The sequence below is a fragment of the Salvia hispanica genome, chromosome 5, assembly GCF_023119035.1.
Source record: "Salvia hispanica cultivar TCC Black 2014 chromosome 5, UniMelb_Shisp_WGS_1.0, whole genome shotgun sequence".
In the NCBI taxonomy this organism is placed as follows: Eukaryota; Viridiplantae; Streptophyta; class Magnoliopsida; order Lamiales; family Lamiaceae; genus Salvia; species Salvia hispanica.
Window position 1 is genome coordinate 11,889,913 of NC_062969.1, and position 21,713 is coordinate 11,911,625.

The 21,713-nt window shown below is 33.3% G+C and overlaps 1 protein-coding gene across 1 annotated transcript; it reads right to left on the reverse strand.

Annotated features, from left to right (window-relative positions):
* Positions 1-5,172: 5,172 nt before the first annotated feature.
* LOC125190530 (BTB/POZ domain and ankyrin repeat-containing protein NOOT1-like) lies at positions 5,173-7,255 on the reverse strand. Its single transcript, XM_048087853.1, has 2 exons — positions 6,480-7,255; positions 5,173-6,236 (listed from the first exon to the last, which is right to left on the reverse strand). The coding sequence occupies exons 1-2, from the start codon at positions 6,915-6,917 to the stop codon at positions 5,400-5,402; spliced, it is 1,275 nt and encodes a 424-aa protein (XP_047943810.1). The 5' UTR covers positions 6,918-7,255; the 3' UTR covers positions 5,173-5,399.
* Positions 7,256-21,713: the final 14,458 nt, after the last annotated feature.

The following is a 21,713-nucleotide window of genomic DNA, read 5'->3' on the forward strand; positions in this document are numbered from 1 at the left end:
CTATAATATGCGGTAATTAAATACTTATAAAAAATCAGAAATATTGGTGATTGGATCGTAGATTCATGAAGGTATGATATAGGTTCTTCTTTTAAATGTGTAGGAAGGGAATTACATTAATTCGTTCATTTTCAGTAAATATTTACTACTCTAGTTATTTCTGCAGAAAACTAAAGAAGTAAATGTTCATTTTGATGGAGATGGGAAGATGGCCGAAGGCTGATGGATGTTCGCAAATGGCCAGAGATAGTTGTGGAATGAAATTGTGGCATCCAATCATAATTTTTATAATCTTGAAGTTTAACAAGGATATGAGCCAATAATAATTTTTACAAATTTTAAGAGCATCAACCAGGGAGTTCGAGAAATGGCTAAAAGGGAGGATAATGGGGCCAACACGAATTTTTGGCTTGCCTACTTAATGGGTTATAGGAGCTTTAAAAATCTCTTTCCAAGATTATTCAATGTGACTACTTAGACAAATTACCATGTTGAGAAATTGGGTATTGGGGAAACGGAGAATGGAGGTGGACTTGGCCACAAAAGGAGGAATTACTTGGGAAGGAAATGAATTAAACAATTTTAGAAAACGTGGATGAAAGGGTGGTGCCTGAACTAATATCCTATTAAGAATTTTGAGTGACATTATAAACTGGTCCGGCAAAACGAGCATATGAAGAGGTTGGTAAGTATGACTTCACTTTGTTGCTTTGTTTCCTGGCTTGCTATCCAACGGCGGATCTAGGGAGGGGCAGGAGGGGACAACCTCCCCTCCCCCTTCCGCTAGCTTTTGATAAATTTTATTCCGCCCCTTTCGCTCCATTTTATCTGTTACTATCGGTTATGGTTGCTGGCGCTTGTGGCACCTCTTTATTCTGTATGCTCCTTTGTTGTTAACATGTGCTTCAATGATCATATCTTTGGTAATTGGTCTTGTTGTTGCTCATTTGTGAATGTGTTCACCCAATAATATTTGTTGGTCTTATAGCTCGTCCTTATACTTGTACTCCGTACTACATTTATTCCACTTCACTTATCCAGTCTTTTCATAGTTTCCATATTTGGGCTGGACCCTACACTTTGGATCCAATTAAATATCTTGAGGGAGGTACTGTACTTGATTCGCTCGGCCCATTTATAAAACTGAAATAAACTCTATCATTTGGCATCATATTATCTAACGTTTTTAGCTCTTACAGATTTTATTTTCACTAAATATTAGAATATCTTTCTGTTTTTTTAATTTCTTTCTGTTTTTTCTCCCCCTAACCGGCTTAGGTGTACAAATGATTTTTTTTTGGTTCGACCACAAGGTGCCGAATCCGTCTCTAGCAGAATCCGTCTAATCCTGCTCAACCGGATTTGCGGATTAGGGCCGAAAGTCTCTCAGTAGGTGGCGGAAATTTGTACACATGATATTTTAATGGTATCAATACTAATACAAATTTAGTTCAGTTTTGATGTCATTGTTAGATCATTTTACATCATCTTTTATTGAAATGCTTAAAAATAAACTAACATTGACCTAAAAATGCCCTTAGTGTGATTAAAATCTAATTTTCATAAATCACAACCTCAGTTATATATTGATAGTAAATTTTTTATAAGGCACGTAGTATATATCTAGATTATTTATTTCAAGATCAAATAGTTTGAATTTTCGTTTTGAGGGTGTCTATTTTGCTAAACCGTGAAGCAATTAGAGGGCTATTGCTGAAACATGTATAAAACGTATTGAAAACCATAATTTAGTCAAAATTGTACGAATTTGTTGGCAATTTAGCACAAACACGGAGTAGATTTTACATGTATAATGAAAGGAACTGATAAAATTATAATAACCTTTCAAATACATAAATGGGATTAAGAATGTAAAAGAATGGAAGTGTAAAAGATATCCATTTATTGAAACAGAAAACTAATTAAACAAACAGAAATTTTTTGTTGTGTTTTAGGTAGCCTTTATTGAAAAAGAATACTGATCACACTGTTTCTTGGATTTATTCCTTTTGGTCTGGAAACAACTGTAAAACATTTCTGCCTAACAACTATTTATATAAACAATTGTAGACCTTGTAATAGTAATTATACCAAAACAACAAATCTTGTTTTTCCATCATTTCATCCCATGACGTTTCAACACGTGTTTTGTTGAATGCGAACTCAAAATTATGCACCAGAAAAAAAAACTTATAAATAAATCTTTTATGATGGCGAATTTAGGTATGTTTAAACTCTTGGATTATCCTATCAAGCTAGAATCCCAAAGTCTCCAAAGCAAACAACATAAAATTCAAGGAAAAGTTAGAATTTTGTCGCTGGCTTCGTCACCTGCGATAAGCTGTCCAATCCCACAAGATTTTGTCGTTGGTGAAAATTGAAGGAACGAACCCTAAAATTAAAGTCTAATCTATAGGGTTATAACCTAGCCAGTCCTTTAATACCTAATCCAGTCCTTTTTTCTTCTTATTCAACGTTTAATAACTTTCTTTTGATTACAATCCAAATTTATGGAAAGTGACTCGTAGAATATCTCATATATATTTCGGTTATCTCTCGACCTAATGAACACCACTCAATATTATTCATATCTCTTAAACGTAAATAAGAGCACTGATCAATAAATAACTAAATATTGGGGTTGTTTTTCAAATTGATTTAATTAGTTCTTAACACAAAGGTCACTATTAGATTGTTTTAATTCATATATACATCTCTTAAAACGATCTTAAAATGGCCTTATAAAATGACCTTAGTGTTTTTAATTTCAACCTTCCATTTTTGATCTAATAGTCATTTTCCAACTTCCATCGAATTTTTTTTTATGTCAACTTGAATGTAACATTAAGTCTCGGGTCGTGATCCGTTGCTAACTTTTCTTAAATTGCTAACTCATCAACGTAGTGTATTAAAAATGTCAACACGATGATACTGAAATGTCAACATAAACTTACGTTGATATTTTAATACATTGTGTTAACATTAATATTTAAATGTCAACACAATTTATTAAAATGTCAACACAAATATGTGTTGACATTTTAATACACTACGTTGATGAGTTAGCAAGTTAGCAATTTAAGAAAAGTTAGCATTATAACGCACCCCATCCGTATTCAAGACTTTAGTTTAGTGATATGATGTACAGTACTTCTTAACAAAACATAGGATTGAATATTTTAAAAATAAAATGGAGAAAAATTCACAATCAATTAATTATTCAATCCATAAAAATAAATGAAAGGTTATTGACTCGTTTTATCATCTACATTCTTCAAATTCTATTGATTTTAAAACATGTACATAAAACAAAATTATATGGGATGCTTGTAATTTTTAAACGTTAAATTTGTGCATGATATTCATACAGACAAGAAGTTAGCTAGTGAAGTGGAGTTTTTGATATGTGTATTCATGTCTCTTGGACATAAAATTTAATGTAGTAGATATAATAGTTAAAAGCAAAAAAGTTAGATATACGTGTTTAGCTCTTTTTTTCTTTCTACTATATATTTAATTTAAAGTTCAAGAGACATGAAAACATATACTACTCCTTTTATACACAAGTACGTGCGCACATGATTGATCAAATTAATCGCACTTCTTAATTAATAGTAATACATATATTACACATTAAAATTTTAGATTGATTATTAGATGAACAATTAGCAAGTTTGAACTTAATAGTTACTGATTATTTAAGCTATACATATTTTTATAGTTACCGATTTCGATATATATTGAGGAACTATAAACGGAAAATTTGTCTATTTAATTAGTTGATCACCTAAAAACTTATAACTAGCATGGAAATATTGATGTTGTAATTTGTAAAGCACAGAATTCTATGATCTCCATCTTGAAAGAGAACCATATTTGGATGTAAAGTATATAAACATAATAATTCAGAATAGATAGGGACGGAAAGAAAATTAAATATTCCGACATAATAAAATGTTGTGTCAATGCTGCATTGATTAATGCAAAGACTACAATAAATATTTTTCCTAAACCCAAAATAATGCTTTTGATTCACAAATATGGATCAAGTTAATGAAACCAGTTATAATTATTCCTGCACTCGTGGAAGATGGAGACTGAATCAACCCAAACTATTTATGACAATTTAATATTTTACCATCAAGAAAACATCCAAACTGAAGCATAAGAAATAAATACCAGATTCCTATCGAAGCAACTTCGTAATTCGTTTTATCAGTTAAATAATTAAATATTCCAACTGCCTTGACTAATTAAGTTGGTGGAGATTCGTTTTAGATTTTAGTTATGATGATTTCTGATACTACCATTGAATTAATACTCAATTTTATGGCGAGGGAGAAAAATAATCATTCTTGAAAAAAATTCATCTAATTAATAATTAATAACACTTTGGTATCAGATAAAGATGCGACTAAAAAGTAAAAACCCATTTTAAAAATTCATTGGATTCGATCTCAAAATCACTAATTATTCTACATAATTTTTAATAGCAATATAGATATATAGGTGCACTGACTGCATGGAAATAAATATGAATAGATAACTAACGTACATCCTCATAAATGCAAACAAAAACATTATTGAATGTACTCTTTGGGTAATTATATTTATTTCTACCAACAAAAAAACAGATTGAATTGACAGAGCTTAAGGAAGGTCTTTGACCTCTGTCTTCTCAAATTCGATTTCTGAAACTCCTCTTACACATACAAAAGCGACACTTCTTACAAAGATAACTCAAATCAAGAATGTTCAGACCATCATTTCGTATTGTTTCATCAATCTGTATACATAAAATGAAATCATTGTATTGTAATCACATCGGATCAGTTACCATCTTTAATTATGTAAATTCGCAGAGAATATCGCTTTCATTTTTAATTTGCAGAGAATAAAAATCGCCTCGATGTTGAAATATACTCTTGTTATAACAACGGAATATAATAATATTTTCATTTCAACTTGTGATTCATGTCATACTTAATACTATATATAATCTGTAATGAAACGATTAATTAACTGAAGTACTTTATCTTCAGTTAATCAAGATTTATATCCCAAATTCATCATTCCATTCTTAAGTGGGATATAAATCAATTTTTTATAAAACGAAGGTTTTTTGAAGAGAAAATACTAATTAACCTTGGTAAATGCAACACTTAAATAACACAAATCTAAGCTAATTAGTAATTGATCAACGTTGGCAATTAATCAACAGAATCGTTTATAATTAACAATAATCCAGAAATAAATTTAGAAAAAAAAAGAAGAAAATATATATGGAAAAGTGCTTGAAAACAAATAATTAAAGTTAATCAACTAATTTAGCTCCATGCATGGATTCTGATGATCACACATTATTACCTTGAGAGGGAGAGAGAGATAGAGTGAAGAAGTCAATACTGATCAAGTGAGAGGTGATGATACATGGCATTACCGTGCCGCGCCATTCCCCCGCCGCTATTATCATCGCTAATTTGGGGGAAAATCGGGACGGTGCACGGCGGCTCCGACGAGTTCCCCTCCTCTCTAGTGATCACCATAACCGCGGACTGCACCAGCTCGAGGCAAAGCCTCAACTTATTCGGCTCCACGTGGTTCAATCCAGGGACCGCGCCTTTGAACAGGAAATCCGAAGTTAGGGTTCGGAGCACGTCCAGCGGCGTCACGCCGTCCACGGTGCGGCACGTCGGATCGGCGTGGTGGTCGAGCAGCACCGCCACCATGTCCGGCGACACCATCTCCGCCGCCACGTGGAGCGGCGTCTTCCCCGCGGGGCCCGCGCGGAGGTTCACATCGGCGGCGCCGAGTTCGAGCAGCGCCTTCACGACCTCTCTGCTGCAATTCTCCACGGCGTAGTGGAGAGCGAGGACCTCGTCGAGATTGAGGCCTTCTCCCATCACCATCAGCTTCACGAGCTCCACATCGGAGGAGTCTAAAGCGCGGCGCATGCGGCGGATCTTCTGCTCCTCGAGATCCGCCGCGGCGCAGAGGTGGTGGTGGCTGGGGAGGATCGGGCGGCGGGAGAGGGAGGATTTGAGGCGGAGGTCCTCGATTATGGACACGACGTCCATTGGGAGGTGCTTGGCCAGGATCTCCGACGGCAGCCCCGATTTCGCGACGAGGTGAGAGCAGGTGTTCCATAGCTGCTGCATGTCGTGATTTCTCGCCGCGATTAGGACTTTCATCACATCTTCGATCGAAGCTTTCTCCACCATGCTCGTTAACTGCTTCTGCAAAATTGAATTCAATTCGTTTAAAATTAGGTTTTACAATTTTGGGGGAAATGGTTGGGGTTTTGTGGAGAAGAACGGATTTGATTAGATCAGAGAAGAAGATGTCTTTCATTCACAAATTTTACATGAAATCAAGAGATCAAAACCTTTTCCAGATCAAATTACGGCAGAAATTGAATTGAATTTCATCCAGATCAATCTACCATGGAGAGAGAGAGAGAGAGAGATAACAAAATTAACCTGAGTGAGCAAAGCGAGTTGTTCGACGCCGAAGGATCTAGCGGCGGCGAGCGTGTCGACGGCGAGATCGACGGCGGAGGAGCAATGCGTGTGCCAGCAGCCCCTCTCCCCGCAATTAGGGCGGGGCTCGTGCTTGTGAGGTACAACCGAGGCTTGGCCGCTGTACAAGAACTGAAGCATGAGAAGGAAAACTTCATAGCCGACAGAGTTGACGGGGATGACCTGGCGAACCTGGCCCGATCGGAGCGGGTCGAGGCCGCCGGAGTCCGGGGCGCAGAAGAATTTCCGGAAGAAGGCGCTGCGGGCGGCTAAAATGCAGCGGTGAGCGTGGATAAGGCGGCCTTCAACGCTGAAGGTGACATCGCTGAAGGCTTGGCCGTTGATGAGGAGGTTGAGGTAGTCTAGAGAGAGAGATCTTAAGGAGTCGTCAGGGCTCATGTTTGTAGAGAGAGAGAGACAGAAGGTTACTGTGTTTATTCGCTGTAGATGACAGATGTGTCGAAGCAGAAGGAGAAATGGTTGTGCTTTTTGGTGATAAGATTTTGTGTAAAGTGGGTGGTGCACAAGAATTGAAGAAGAGAGAAATTAATAAATACTAACAGTGATGAAAAAACAAATATTGGTTGGTTTCAGCTGCTAATCATTCTTGATCAGTTCTGCCAAGTTTCTTGATGGTGATGATGATGCTGCTGATGATTCTACTGTGCCTATTTCTCGTAAGATGACAAGATATTTCAAGCGATGGAGGAAAGGGATAATGTAGGCGGCTGAGGTTATTTTTGGGGGAAAATGGGTTTTTATTTCATAATTATTGTCACACAAAAGCTTATATTAAGAGAATTGGGATCAAAATGGTGGGAATTATTTTGTGGATGGTCCTTGGACTAGTGCCTAATTGCGGTGTATATACATGAGGATAAGGCAGTGGTCTATTTCGTCTTACTTTTTGGGTGGGAAAACAAGATTAATGTAGGTGTATTAAGTATGCACATGATTTAGGTCAATGGCAAAGTTTTCTTCATTTTATTTTTAGTGATAATTGTTTACAATATTGATTTGGATCTTGTAGCAAATTAGAACCAATTTTAAAAATGTTTAAATTATAGCACCACCTTTTGATTTTGTATGCACAAAAAAGATAACATTCCCATGATACACATTGTGCACATACAACACATACATGTATACTGCATACACAATACACACAAATTCTACATGCGGCGGTACATACACACTCATACAATACACATACACAATGCACACTCACAAAAAATACACGCAGTACACATACACTCACAATACAAACACTACACACACTAAGTGTATGTATTGTGTGTGGTGCAGTATGTACACAATGTTTCTGCTGCGTATTGTGATTTTAAGTTGGTGTGTGTATTGTATATATTCAATAAGTGTGTGTATAAGTGTATTGAATAAGTGTCCGTGCGCAATTCCTTCAAATTCGATTTCATATAAGTACTTTATTTTACCAAGCAAATGAGTTGGATTTGAATTGAAATTCAGTTAATTCTTTTTCTTACTATATTCTCTCTTTCCTTAATCTACTTAACATAACTTTCTTAAATCTTGTGCCAAAAATAAATACTCTCTCCGTCCTTAATAATTTGTCATCATTTGACTCGGCACGAGTTTTAAGAAATATAATAGAAAATTGGTTGAAAAAATTAGTGACATGTGAGTCCTACTTTTATATATTAGTTTTCTAATAAAATGTGTGAATGAGTTAGTGGAATGTGAGATTCACTACAAAAATTGATAAAAGTGAAAGGTGACAAATTTTAGAGATGGACAAAAATGGAAATAATTAAGTGACAAATTTTCAAAGATGGAGGGAATATCTACTACCTAAGGAGATGGAGGAAGTGCTTCATACTCCCTTCGTCCCAGATAGTTTGTCTCACTTTGACCGGGCATGGGTTTTAAGAAATGTAATGAAAAGTGAGTTGAAAAAGTTAGTGGAATGTGGGTCCTACTTTTATATATTAGTTTTATAATAAAATGTGAGTATGATTGAGTTAGTAGAATATATGAATCTACTACCAAAAATGGTAAAAAGTGAAATGAGACAAACTATGTGGGACGGACCGAAATAAGAAAATGGGACAAACTATTTGGCGAGGGAGTATTATCAAACTTAGTAAATTTTAACGAGCTGGATTAGCGTGTAGCTTTTATTGCATGCAGCTAACCTAATGGAGTATTTAGTAATCCTAGCTCATTTCCACAAACCTTAATTTTTGAACAGATTAGAGGCCATGTACTTTTTATAATTAGTAGTAGTACGTACGTACACAGATCGATTGCAACTCTATCTTCTAAAAATAAAATAAAATGGATGGTGAAACTTAAAAAGTTTTCAAGTTACAGTCGAATTATAGTTCCATCAAATTACATTTTCACAACAAATTAATTTACACATTGTATAGACGCCTTTCTTTTCTTTCTTTTTTTGAAAAAAAACGTTACTTTCAATTGGAATATGAGAAATTATATAAAATCGAGAAACAATGAATAAAATTCGATGATATTGTATGGGTAGTTTCCAGCCTATTGTACATTAAGATATACACATATAATTAATGTGAATTTAATTATAAAGTTTACCTCTTATTAAATTCATACCAGAAAAATTGGAGAAACGGCTTACAACAACCATCATAATTCTGTAAGCGTGCATCACTACAACTTGGTATGTTACTATTACGACATAATGTTACTTCAATTATTTGTACTTCGCATACCAATTTTAACAACCGTTCTATATATACTTTAAGCCACCTACTGGGAAAACATTCTAAAAATTTATATATATAGGCATATCACTAGATGTCCCCACTGTCGTCAATTAATTTATTTAAAATCTGATAAGGACAAATAAACTCATACTAATATAATATGGTTAATTTTACTCCACCAATAACAATATTGTTAATTTACATTGACAATTATATTATTTTATTGATTTTTTGAACGGAGATAAACGCACCTAAACACAAGCACTTTCACCAACTTCTAGCTTTGCATATTTCAACTAAAACTCAATTTCAACTATTTTAAAATTTTACACGATTGTTAATTGCTTCCAAATTAATCTTAAGGTAGACATTTGAAATGTCTACGTCACTCCAATAGTCCGAGGATAAATGAGGAACCAATGTTTATCATTTTAAAAAACGTCTTTGTGACTAATTTGGGTAGTTGTAATGGTCTTGATTTTTTCACTTTATGATGGATTAATTTGCAACAAAATGATAATCATGCGATCTTCGTACTAATTGGTGGGTTGCTATTATTTTTAGGAAAATTCTTATTAGTGATGCATAATAAAATGGAATAGAACACTTCAATTCATTATATTATTATTTTAATAAATATGAGATCAGTAGTGAATTGAAAAGACTTAAATGTATTTCATTAAACTAGCTAGATGAATTATCATTAATTAAGCTTAATTTAAGTGTATTTCTTTTATAATTAATACTCCCTTCGTCCGCAAATAGGAGTTCTGTTTTTCCGTTTTAGTCCGCCCGCGAATAAGAGTCCCGGTTCACTTTTCCATAAATGGTATTAGGATCTCACCTTCCACTAACTCATTCCACTCAAATTTCATTTAAAACTAATATACTCTCTCTGTTTTTTAAAAATAGCAACTATTTTCATTTTGGGTCGTTCGTTAAAAATAGAAACTTTAGAATCTTCTATTTTAAGACATGGACCCTATAATCCACTAACTCTACTTTCACTACTTTTTCTCTTCCTCTCTCTTACTTTACTCATTTTTCCTTTCCTCTTTCTTACTTTACCAATTCTTCTCATTTACTTTACCAATTGTACATTAAAACCCGTGTCGTTTCAAATGTTTCTATTTTTTTAATACAGAGGGAGTATATAAGTTGGATGGACCCTATTCCACTAACTTTTTTCCACCTACTTTTCTTAATATTTCTTAAAATTCGTGCTGCCAAGAAATGAGATTTCTAATGGCGGATGGATGGAGTATGTGTCCACTATTCCAAAAGAACTTTTATCATGAGTTGTAGGAAATAATAGCTAGGCCATGTAAATATATATACCAAATTTATATCGGCAACTTAGAATATTTATAGCGGGTCATTTAATTATAACCATATATAATTATATGTAGTCCTACTGCTGATACTGCTCATAGCCACTGCTGAAAATGAATGGCAAAATTATTTTCACCCAAAAAAGGGGAACAGAAAAAAGTGAAACTCTTAATATACTATCTATTACCATATCAAATAAGTGAGTAGTATGTCTGTGCAGATATTAATATTCTATTTATTACTTTACCAAAACAATATTGTAAATCAGAAAATAATGCCCCTACTATTCAAAATATAACAGTGATACCAGCCACTAGATTTCTATAATACAAAGTAATAGTAATGTTAATAACTACAATGATGATAGAATAGTAGTTTGTTATCGTTATTAATTTATAAGTAGTTATGTTATTAAGTTATAAGATGTCAAAAAAGCAACAGCCTTCTAACTTTTTTGAGGTCTACAGTTATGAACGAAAAGACAAAGGATTTATAGGGATAAAAAATAATACTATATGTTATGTTGCTTGAGTAGGATTAATAAAAGCCAAGAAAGGTGGTAGATATATAGGAATACAATCTTAAATTCCTAATAGCATTGCGTGTCGGTGGGTAATTAATTGCCAAATAGTAGTAGCTAAAATTATAAGATACTACTCCCTCCGTTCCGCGGTAGTAGAGGCGTTTCTTTTCGGCACGGGATTTAAGAAAAATTGTGTTAAGTGTGTTAAATAAAGAAAGAATAAAGTAAAAAGTGAAAAAAGAGAGATGAAGAAAGAATAAATTAAGAGAGTAAAGTAAGAGATAAGAAATGTGTTGACTTTTGCTATAAAAGGAAATGACTTAACTATTATGGAACGTACCGAAATGACAAAATGACTCAACTACCGCGTAACGGAGGGATTATTAATTTGTATTAATACGTAAACACGCCGCAATAAATGGAGTATTAATCTATAAAAATATTCAAGCGATAAGCTTATACTTATTGATGGTTCCATCTCAACTCACCATTAATTTTATAATCGTCTTGTTGTGATGTCAACTTTCCATCTTAATTTTCCATTAATTTTATAATTGTCATGAAAATTCATCATCGGTATTTTGGGCTCTACAAGAAGAACACAAATTTTTTCTATCCATAAACAATATATTCAAACTAAAATGCCAAGATGTCAAAAGAGTTGTTGCTTTTCGAACACCCAAATTGGCTTCAATCTTTGAAAGATCAATATGCCTGATTGACCAAGTGGTGAGGTAGGACATTATCATTCACAACTTCATATCGACCCTTTTGAACGGCATTCCACTCCATGAGAGGAAATACATAATTATTCCACGAAGTATTTAATTTATCAATCTTTTTCTTTTCCATTGTGCATATATCTCTTTGCATTTGTTTAGAAGTTTATCGGCTCACGATTCCCATAATGATGTTAAGTTTTGCCCGCACGGGCTAGCTTAGTTGGCTTCAGAGGTGGAGATCTGTAACAATGTTAAGTTCGCCAATGCCTAGCAGATTTGAGTGCTTCTGGACGCTATGATGAAGCCATTTGTCTTTGTGAATAATGTGTCGATCCAAGAACACCCACCGAGACATAAGATTTCTCCGACTTGACTTACAATTTGGTTTATTTTATTGTTTTCATAGTTATATTTCATTTTTATTCTTATTTGTTATTTTCCTTCAATTATACTCCCTCCGTCCCGGCTAAGATGACACATTTCTTAGTTGTCACGGAATTTAAAGAATTGTTGGTTAATATGTTTAATTGGAGAGAAAATGTGAGTGCAAGTATTAAATGGAGAGAGAGAAAGACAATTGAATATTAATTGAAGAGAGAAAAAAAAGTCCTTGTATGTATTAATTGGAGAGAGAAAGTTTCCAAAAATAGAAATGTGTTATCTTGTTTGGAACAAACTAAAAAGGAAAGTGTGTCATCTTAAGTGGGACGGTGGCGTAAATCTCGTACTGATTGATAAATGAATTTGGCAGCTTTTAAGACCTAGATTTGTCTTGTTTTGACTATCTTTCATGCAACATATGTTCTTTAATTGCATTATTTGTACAATTTGGTACGTGTTTTGTGAGAAATGTGCATGATACAGAAGAGGACAGAAAAAAGTCGAGATTTAAGTTCAAAGGATTCGGACTATTCAGCGGTCCGCTGATCCTGGCTGTCGAGCGCCAATGATCGATGGAGGTCCAGCGGCCCGTTGTGCAAAATAAGCCAAAGCCGACCTCCCGCCCAGCGATCCGCCGAATTTAATGCCGAGAGTCCAAGAGAAAGTCAGCGACCCACTAAGATGAAGTCAGCAGTCCGTTGAGTTTATGCGACGAGTGCATTTACCCCTAATATGCCCAACACTTACCACTCTAAATTAGAATTGTTATCTTATTAAATAATTCGCCACAGAGTCTATAAATACTCCTCATAATTCAACATAGAAGATGTCCAAACTTTCAATAGAGAAATCTCCATCCAAGAAATACACCATTCCATCATCATCATCATTCCACTACCATTCAACTTGGAGTTTTGAAAGCAAGGCAAGATTAAAGACGAAAACTTCAACATTCACTCATTTGGATTTTGTCTTTTGACTATTTTTATGTTTTCTTCATTATTATTATAAATTTTGTTACCTTGTCTATGGGTAACTAATTTGTAGAGTTCCAAGAAAATCTCTAAAAAACTTTTTATGTTTTTATTTAATACCGATTTTTGATATCCAAGACTTGATTTATTTCGTTCAATTTTGTGGATAGTGCTTCTAGTTGAGTGACACAACATATGTATTATTTAATGGCCTGTGTTGGAATCATGAGAGGATCCACGTGTTAGACTAGAATTACTACAGTTAATACCCAAAAGGGTAAACCTAAGCGTGAGGGCTTTTAAGGCTCTAATTAATTTGTTGGGAGTTATTGGATAAGATTGACAACCTTAATGCTAGTAATAAATATTGTTCGGTCGAAAGCAGCAATTAGGTGAATCCTCTAGTAACCCCAAAGTCATTTTTTGGATATCATAATTGTGGTTTAAATAGATTAAATTAGTGAAATCATATCCCTGGAATTCCCTTGTCTCCATTGTTCTTTAATTATCTCCATTGTTCATTTACTTTAATTATTTGCTTGTTTTAAAACCTCGCTTCTCCAAATATTATATGATGTTAAGTATTTGATAGCCAGTTTGTAAACTTATTACTCGTGTTCTATATTTTGTGCTTACATTTAGTTATACTAGATTTACCTTGTATACTTGCGAGTATTTTTAGTGCTAACTAATAAATTGTGCATCACTGATGCACTAGTTATTACTCCCTCCGTCCCATAAAAGTTGAGACAAAACTTTTGGGCACGGAGATTAAGAATTTATATTAAATAAATAGGAAAGATGAAAAAAGTAGGAAAGATAAGAGAGAGTAAAGTAAATGATGGAATAAAATAAGAGTGATTAAATGTTTTGTCTTTAGTTAAAAAAGGTAATGACTCAACTTTGTTGGGACGGACTAAAAAGGAATACGACTCAACTTTTATGGGACGGAGGGAGTACTTATTAGCATTAAAGCTAATTGCAAGTATACTAATATAGCTAAAGGTTGAGATATCGAACACGAGGAATAAGATTGCAACATGCTATCATATGCTAAGAATCTTATACTATTAATGACAAATGTTTTTGGGTTTGAATTTATAAAATTAGGAAAAAATAAAGAAAAGAAACACATAAAATAAATCAGGTAACGAATAATTCCAACGAATTGGTTTCACTGACTCTTAAGTTATTCTAATTATTTAGTTTTACGTTCACCCGACTCAAGCTTTACTAGGATTTCTCTTTATTGTGTATCACCACTCATCCCATAAATATTGTATATACACATAAGATGAACCAATCAAAGTTATCACCGATTAGTGATTCACGTCAATCAAGGTAACAGTCAATCAGTTGAATAAAAGTTCGGGAATAATCAAGCGAAATGAGTTATGAACATCAAACCTCAAATGGAACTACATAAAAGTCAATTACTATCAATCCCTAAAATTCTTACAATTTAGTGCTCATAGACTAGTAGAAAAATACTTCCTCCGTCCCAACAAATTAAGTTGAGTCGTAATCGTTTTCGGGACGTCCTAACAAAGTTGAGTCATTTTCTTTTTAGACAAAAGACAAAAGATATAATTACTCTTAATTTTTTCCATCACCTATTTTACTTTCTATTATCTCTCTTACTTTTTCCTCTCTCTTATTTTACTTTATTTTCATATAATTCATTAAAAAACTACTCCCTCCGTCCACGAAAATTCGTCCCGGTTTGACCGGGCACGGGTTTTAAGAAATGTAATAGAAAGTGAGTTGAAAAAGTTAGTGGATTGTGGGTCCTACTTTTAAAGTATTAGTTTTATAATAAAATGTGAGTATGAATGAGTTAGTGGGATATGAGGTCCACTACCAAAAATGGTAAAAGTGAAATGGGACAAATTTTGGGGGACGGACGGAAATGGAAAACTGGGACAAATTTTCGTGGACGGATGGAGTATTTCTTAATCTCTGTGCCCAAAAGTTTTGACTCAACTTTGTTGGGTAGGAGGAAGTAGTTACTAAAGTACGAGACATAAAGTAAACAAATGAAACCCAAAGTTGAATCGTGTATCATCAGGTCTTCTCTTATCCGGATTTTCAGTGCTCCACTCCTATGAAAGATGGAGGAATTTATGTGTGAAATATTAAATGGAAGAATTTATGTGCAGGGAAGGAGATGGATTGGACATAGTATGATACGAACTCACGTGGCGGACCCACGACGAGGACCATGACGAGGCGGCTTTGGGATGGACGACGGAGAATTCATTCAAAAGTCCATGCAGGAGGAGCCTAGGACGATGGAGAAGCCGAAGTTGAGGATCGTGCTGAAAAACGAGAGCCAACCGAGCATTCCAGAGAGAACGCCCGGGTCGGGCGTTTTTACTTGTGAGAAACGCCCGACCGGGCGAAATGGTGAAGATTCCAGAGAGAACGCCTGGGCCGGGCATTTTTGCCTGTGAAAAACGCTCGACCGGACGAAATGGCGAAGCGGCGATTTCCCGAGAGAACGCCCGGACCGGGCGTTTCGTCCCGACACTTAGATTTTGTGGGCCGATTTTCTATTTTTGGACCCTTAGTATAAATAGTACCTTTTCATGTCATTTCATTTGCTAGATTGTGATTGAATTAAAGTTATCTCCCTAGTGAGTTTTTCCTCTTTGAGGAATGTATCCAATTCCTTCCTTGAAGGTTGCTTGTCTCAATTCCATAGATTGATTAAGTAGAGGTATGCATCAATGGAGTGTATCCATTGAGTAGTGGAGCCAAGGTGATATAGAGCTATTGAAAGTTGCCTAGAGTTGTTTCCATTGTTTTGGTCAAGGTCCTATGGTTGTAGCTCTTTTATCTCATCATTAACACATGCTTTCCATCTCTAATCTACCATCCTTTCTTGTTTAGATTCAATTTTTGTGGTTGGATCACTTTATTATCTTTGATTTGTGTTGTGAAATTGAAAACCTATCTCGCAAAAATATCTAGTTCAAGCATCATAAATGGATACATTCTTGGGAAATGGATCATAAATTACATGGATCCACATCATAGTATCTACTTAGTGATGGAGGGAGTATTATTTAAACAATTCCTTTATTAACAACTCAAAGGAAAATAAATTGTAGTGTGTATAGGGAGGTAATCAAATGCAGATTCTATATACTGTATAAACTTCAAACTATGATGTGTACCGTTAGATTTCAAGCTTTGATGTCAACGGATGACAAATAACATCAACGGAAAATGTAAATGCAATGCACATCATAGTATCTACTTAGTGATGGAGGGAGTATTATTTAAACAATTCCTTTATTAACAACTCAAAGGAAAATAAATTGTAGTGTGTATAGGGAGGTAATCAAATGCAGATTCTATATACTGTATAAACTTCAAACTATGATCTGCACCGTTAGATTTCAAGCTTTGATGTCAATGGATGACAAATAACATCAACGGAAAATGTAAATGCAATGTCAACATTGTCAACTGATTGAAGTTGTATTGACATTTTCTGTTGACGTTATTTGTCATCTGTTGACTACAAATTTTGAAATCTAATGGTCCAGATTACAGTTTGAAGTTTGTAGGAAAGATGTTGTTTGCCCCAGATTATCACTACCCAGAATATACTCCCTCCGTCCCTTAATAATAGACCATATTTGTTATTTTGGTATGTCTCTTAAAAATAGACAAATTCTATTTAAGGAAAGTTTTTTCTCTCTAATGGGGTGTGTCTTATTCTCCACTAACAATACTCCAATCACTTTTTCTTTCTATTTCTCTTTTATTTTATCAATTTTATATTAAAACTTGTATCGTTTCAAATGTTATTGGGACGGATTGAGTATATATTTATGATTGACGTTACAAGACTGACAGTCTTATGATTTCAAGTCCTTCGATTAGACATTTGACTTGTCAATTCATTCATCCCATCAGTTCGCCCCATTGCTAAATCCACATCAGTGTCCTTTTAGATTTACCACACTTCCACCGGTTTTATGTTTGCGACTATGAAATACTGCTCCTCGTTTTCATTTTATAAGTGAGTTGATGACTAAATTTAAGAAATGTAAAGAAAAATTGAAGAAAAAAATAATAGAATATGAGTCTTATTTTTGAATATTAGTTTTATAATAAAATGCGAGTGAAAAAATGATAATGGTAATATGAGAACTATTATCATTTATAAAATATTTTAATCGGGACTTCTAAAATGAAACACCTAAAAATAATAAATCAGGACTCCTAAAGTTAGACGGATGGAGTATTATGTACGCAAAGTTGTCAATTTTGGTCTATGGAACATTAGGTCGAAAGAATATATATGTACATATTATATATACCAAGACTAGTAGACCATTTTCAATTACGTGTAGTATTAATATTTCATTTATATAAAGTAGTCAACCAATAGATTTTTTCATTAATGTAAGATTCACCATGAATCAAAACTATGAATATAGTAATGCAAACAATAATTTCTTCATTTATTAGTTATTTAGATAGATATAGAGGTTGGCCAGTTTTGACTAAATGTAAAAATCATTTGTCTTTCTTATTTAACAATAAACTTTGGGTTCGATTCACTTCATTTTGGTTTTTTTGGATTAGAATTCATTTCAGCTACATCTTGTTTTTTTCCACCTCTAACATAAGATAAAAATCTCCTCTCCTCATATGTAGTTATTCGATCAACTTTCTAGTTTCAATTGTTTATTTTTTTGTGGTTTACCTTTAATTGTGGCATTTTTTTTAAGTGTTTCTTTGTTGTTTCCTCTTACTCCTAGTTGCCGATGACATCTTAATTCAGCGAGTCAATTTATCTCATATATTTGATGTACTCCCTCTGCCCCGTTATAAGTGAGGTGTATTTCTTTTTAGATCGTCTCATTATAAATAAAACATTTCCTTTATTAGCAAAAAATAATATTCTATATTTTTCTTACTCTATTATATCAGTCTTGGGCTCTTAAAAATCTCCTATTTTTCTCTCTACTTTTTTTCACTCGTAAAAATCTGTGTTCAAAAGAAATGACTCACGCGTTATGAGACGGAGGAATTATCAGTTGTTGTCGACTGCCGCATTATAGTAGTCATTTTAAAGTCTTGAAACCAGCTAGCGTAGTTTAAGAATATAGGAGTTGTTTACTTTGTTTCTTACTTTTTTGTGGTTATCATATTTTCTCATAGATGAGATTGGTGAACTATGCCAGGTTATGGGCAGCTCTTTTGATTTTAATCTCTTGTGTTTTTTTGTTTTTTGTTATTTTAGATAAAGCATTTGTTTTTTACTTAATTCGCTACTCCTATAATATTAGAAGTATTTCGAATTGATGTATTTTGGCACTGTTTGTCTAATATTAAACGAGTTTACTACTCCTATAATTTAATTATTTTATTTGTATTTTTAATTGATGTTTTTGTTTTGCACTATTTCTCTGATACTCCGACAGTTTTGTAATTTAATTATTTTGTATTTTTGTTTTTATTGTAATTCCAACAATATTCACTCTAGATATATGAGGATGACAATCAAAATGTGTACGAAAAGTTTTTTTTTCTTATTTTTTTGGTTTGACTGAACACAACGCTTTTTTTCTTTATAAAAACATTACTTAGAAGAAGATATCTTGTAAGTAGTTTCACATCCAAGGTAAAAAATCATTTAACTTTTTTTCTTGATACTTTAATCAAACGCTAATTAAAAATATGGCCCCCATTGAGAGACAACTTCATTTACATTTAGAAATTGAGAGAGAACTTAATTGGATGCCATCACCTAATTGAGAAGATGATAGTATTAATTTATTTCATGATGTCTTAGCTTGTTCAACCTAAAGGTTTCCAAATTGGGGAAAAAAGGAATAAAATTCGTCAATTATTTCATCTTTGTGTCCCATGATATACCAACATTAGAAAGAGGACATCAATCACTCATAATATTATATTTAGAACAATACTTTTCTAGAGCATTTTGGGTGTATCATTTTTCTCTATATTTTATTGTTAGTGGCTTTCTATAATGGGTGATTATGATTTTACGAAGCATGATTATATTGTTAATTAAATAGCTAACCTGCCTAAAGTAGAACGTTTTCACTTGTTTATAAACATGATTATTACGCAGTACCCAAATATGCAAATATTGATAATATAATGTCCCCCTAGCTATGCCTTTCGGTTTATGACTAAACATAGATGTGCCCACATCTTTTATAAGTGATAGTATTTGGTAACACACAAAAAAAAAGGTTCAAACTCAAAAGGATTTGTATGAAAACAACGTTTTCTTGATGTATTACAATATTTATATATGTGATGAATAGTTAATTTGAAGACAATGATAGCTAAAATACAACATACAATCTTTGGTGCTAACCATCCGATATCCGGAAATAAGTAAAGTTATAAGTAATTCCAATTCCATTAATATAAGGCCTTTTACGTTGTTCCAAAAATTAAATTATGAGGATTTTAGTCCAAAACGGGCAAGATTACTAAAAAAAGTTGGGCGTGCATCGACGAATCCTAGTATTTAATATTCCCATCATCTAGCTCTTTGTGTGATGTACTAGTATTAATTATTATAAGGATTAATGAAGATTCAGGTTTGGTTGCATGCGCGAGTAGTGTAAGTTAGAGATAAGAATTTATAAAAAGCAACTAGTAAAAGAACAGAAAAAGGGAAACAAAGAGAAATTAAAATAAAGAAAACACTAAAAGAGACTAAAAAGAAAGAGAATTCATTACTTAATTGAAAAATAGACCCATTTAAAGCTTGCGAAACTGTACAATTTTACTGTATAACTTTATGGATATCATATTATAAGAAATGACAGTAACAAATCTTTGGACTTTGGAAGTCTTGTTAATAAAGGATTCTTCAAATCATAAGGTAGCTAAAAAGAGCGGCACACCCTATCAACAACCCTAGTGTTGATTTTTCTTTTTCTTTTTTTTGGCTACAACTAATAACTAGATTTGGATAATCTTATAACCAGATCATGGAAAAAATATTGTCTCAAAATTCTAAACTTAGAAATTTGATATATAGCTTATACCAAAACAAATTTATGTGTTCTTATGCTTTGTAACCACTCTTTAGTTTTGTGGTTTTGAACATCCATTATCGATTCAATAAATGGCAAATAGATATTGGCGGGCGCAAATGAAAACTTTGACGAAGACTTTGTTTTATAAATTTAGAGTATTTCGCTATTTATGAATAAATGGTTTTGATTGGTAGTCCCCGCATTTTTGGACGGGGCTACTTAATTAAGCTCATGTCTTCTTGAATCCGACATTGCATACAAATAGTGAGAGATAAAAGTGTACTACTCCGGTAGAATATACTGATATTTAGGTATTTTAAAGGTGACTTTGGAATATAATCATAAGTTTGTTGTCGCCCCACTACTAGTACTAGGCCATCCAAACAGGCTACGACCGGTCCAATCACATTTTGTAATTTGTATGAGATTCTAATAACAATCCAATGGGGATATTTCTGAATTCTTGCATGTGATATTCTATTTTGGCGGTAAAAAACAGTAAAACATTTCTCAAATGAAATTGAGACTGATAAGTATAAGTAGTTCTCCACAAGGCATAAGTTCTCCATAATCACCAAATCAATTTTTTTTAACTTCTTGATACATAATTAAGCAACACCTTAAGCTATCAATAGTGTCTTTTATACACGTTTGTTCGTCTTTTAATAGGTGGTTTGATTCAAAATTACAATTTTATACTTAGTTCCAGTTCTGTTTAGTGTATACACATATGTTGCAGTAGCAGTTATTATTGATAATTCCTTATATATCGACACATAATTTCTTATTAAAAATATATATACACAACGACAATATTTTCTTAATTTTCCTTAAAATATCATCTTCTATCTATTAATGATTTTTGGCTCTTGTGTTTTGCTTGGTGGTTTTGTGTGATAATACTACCTTACATAACATTGGAGCTGGTTTATTTGTCGAGGAAAATAACGTTGTAAGGATTATAATTTATGACTCAAGGGAATATGATTTCTGCTAGATTACATATTTGTGTTTTAAAAAATTATCAAGAAAAAATTTATAGAATTTAAAACTTATTAATTAAAGTCAATTAACTGTGACATAATAATTGAATTAATTCATTGGTGTAATATTTTTGTAATCATACTTTTAATTGAAATAATAATGGTAATGTAGTAGTTTTAAGGTTACATTTATATTTTAGTAGTGGAGAAGTTACATTTTGAGCAAGCTTATGGTAGATATTTCATGGTGCTTTGCTTTTAGTATATACACTTGAGTAAGAGACAAAGTCACACTATATATACTTGCTAGAGCTTCTTGACAATGTGATATACGGGTTAGTAATTTTTCTTCATTCGTTTTAGACTAATTTTCCTTTGTTATACTATACATTTTCACCAATTGGATGTTTTGACGATTTTGTTGAGTTTTGAAGGAAAAAATAGCCTAAATTATTATTTTCAACCAGTCCCTTAAGGAAAATAATCTCTTCTTCCCCAAAAGAGCTATATTTCGCAAGTC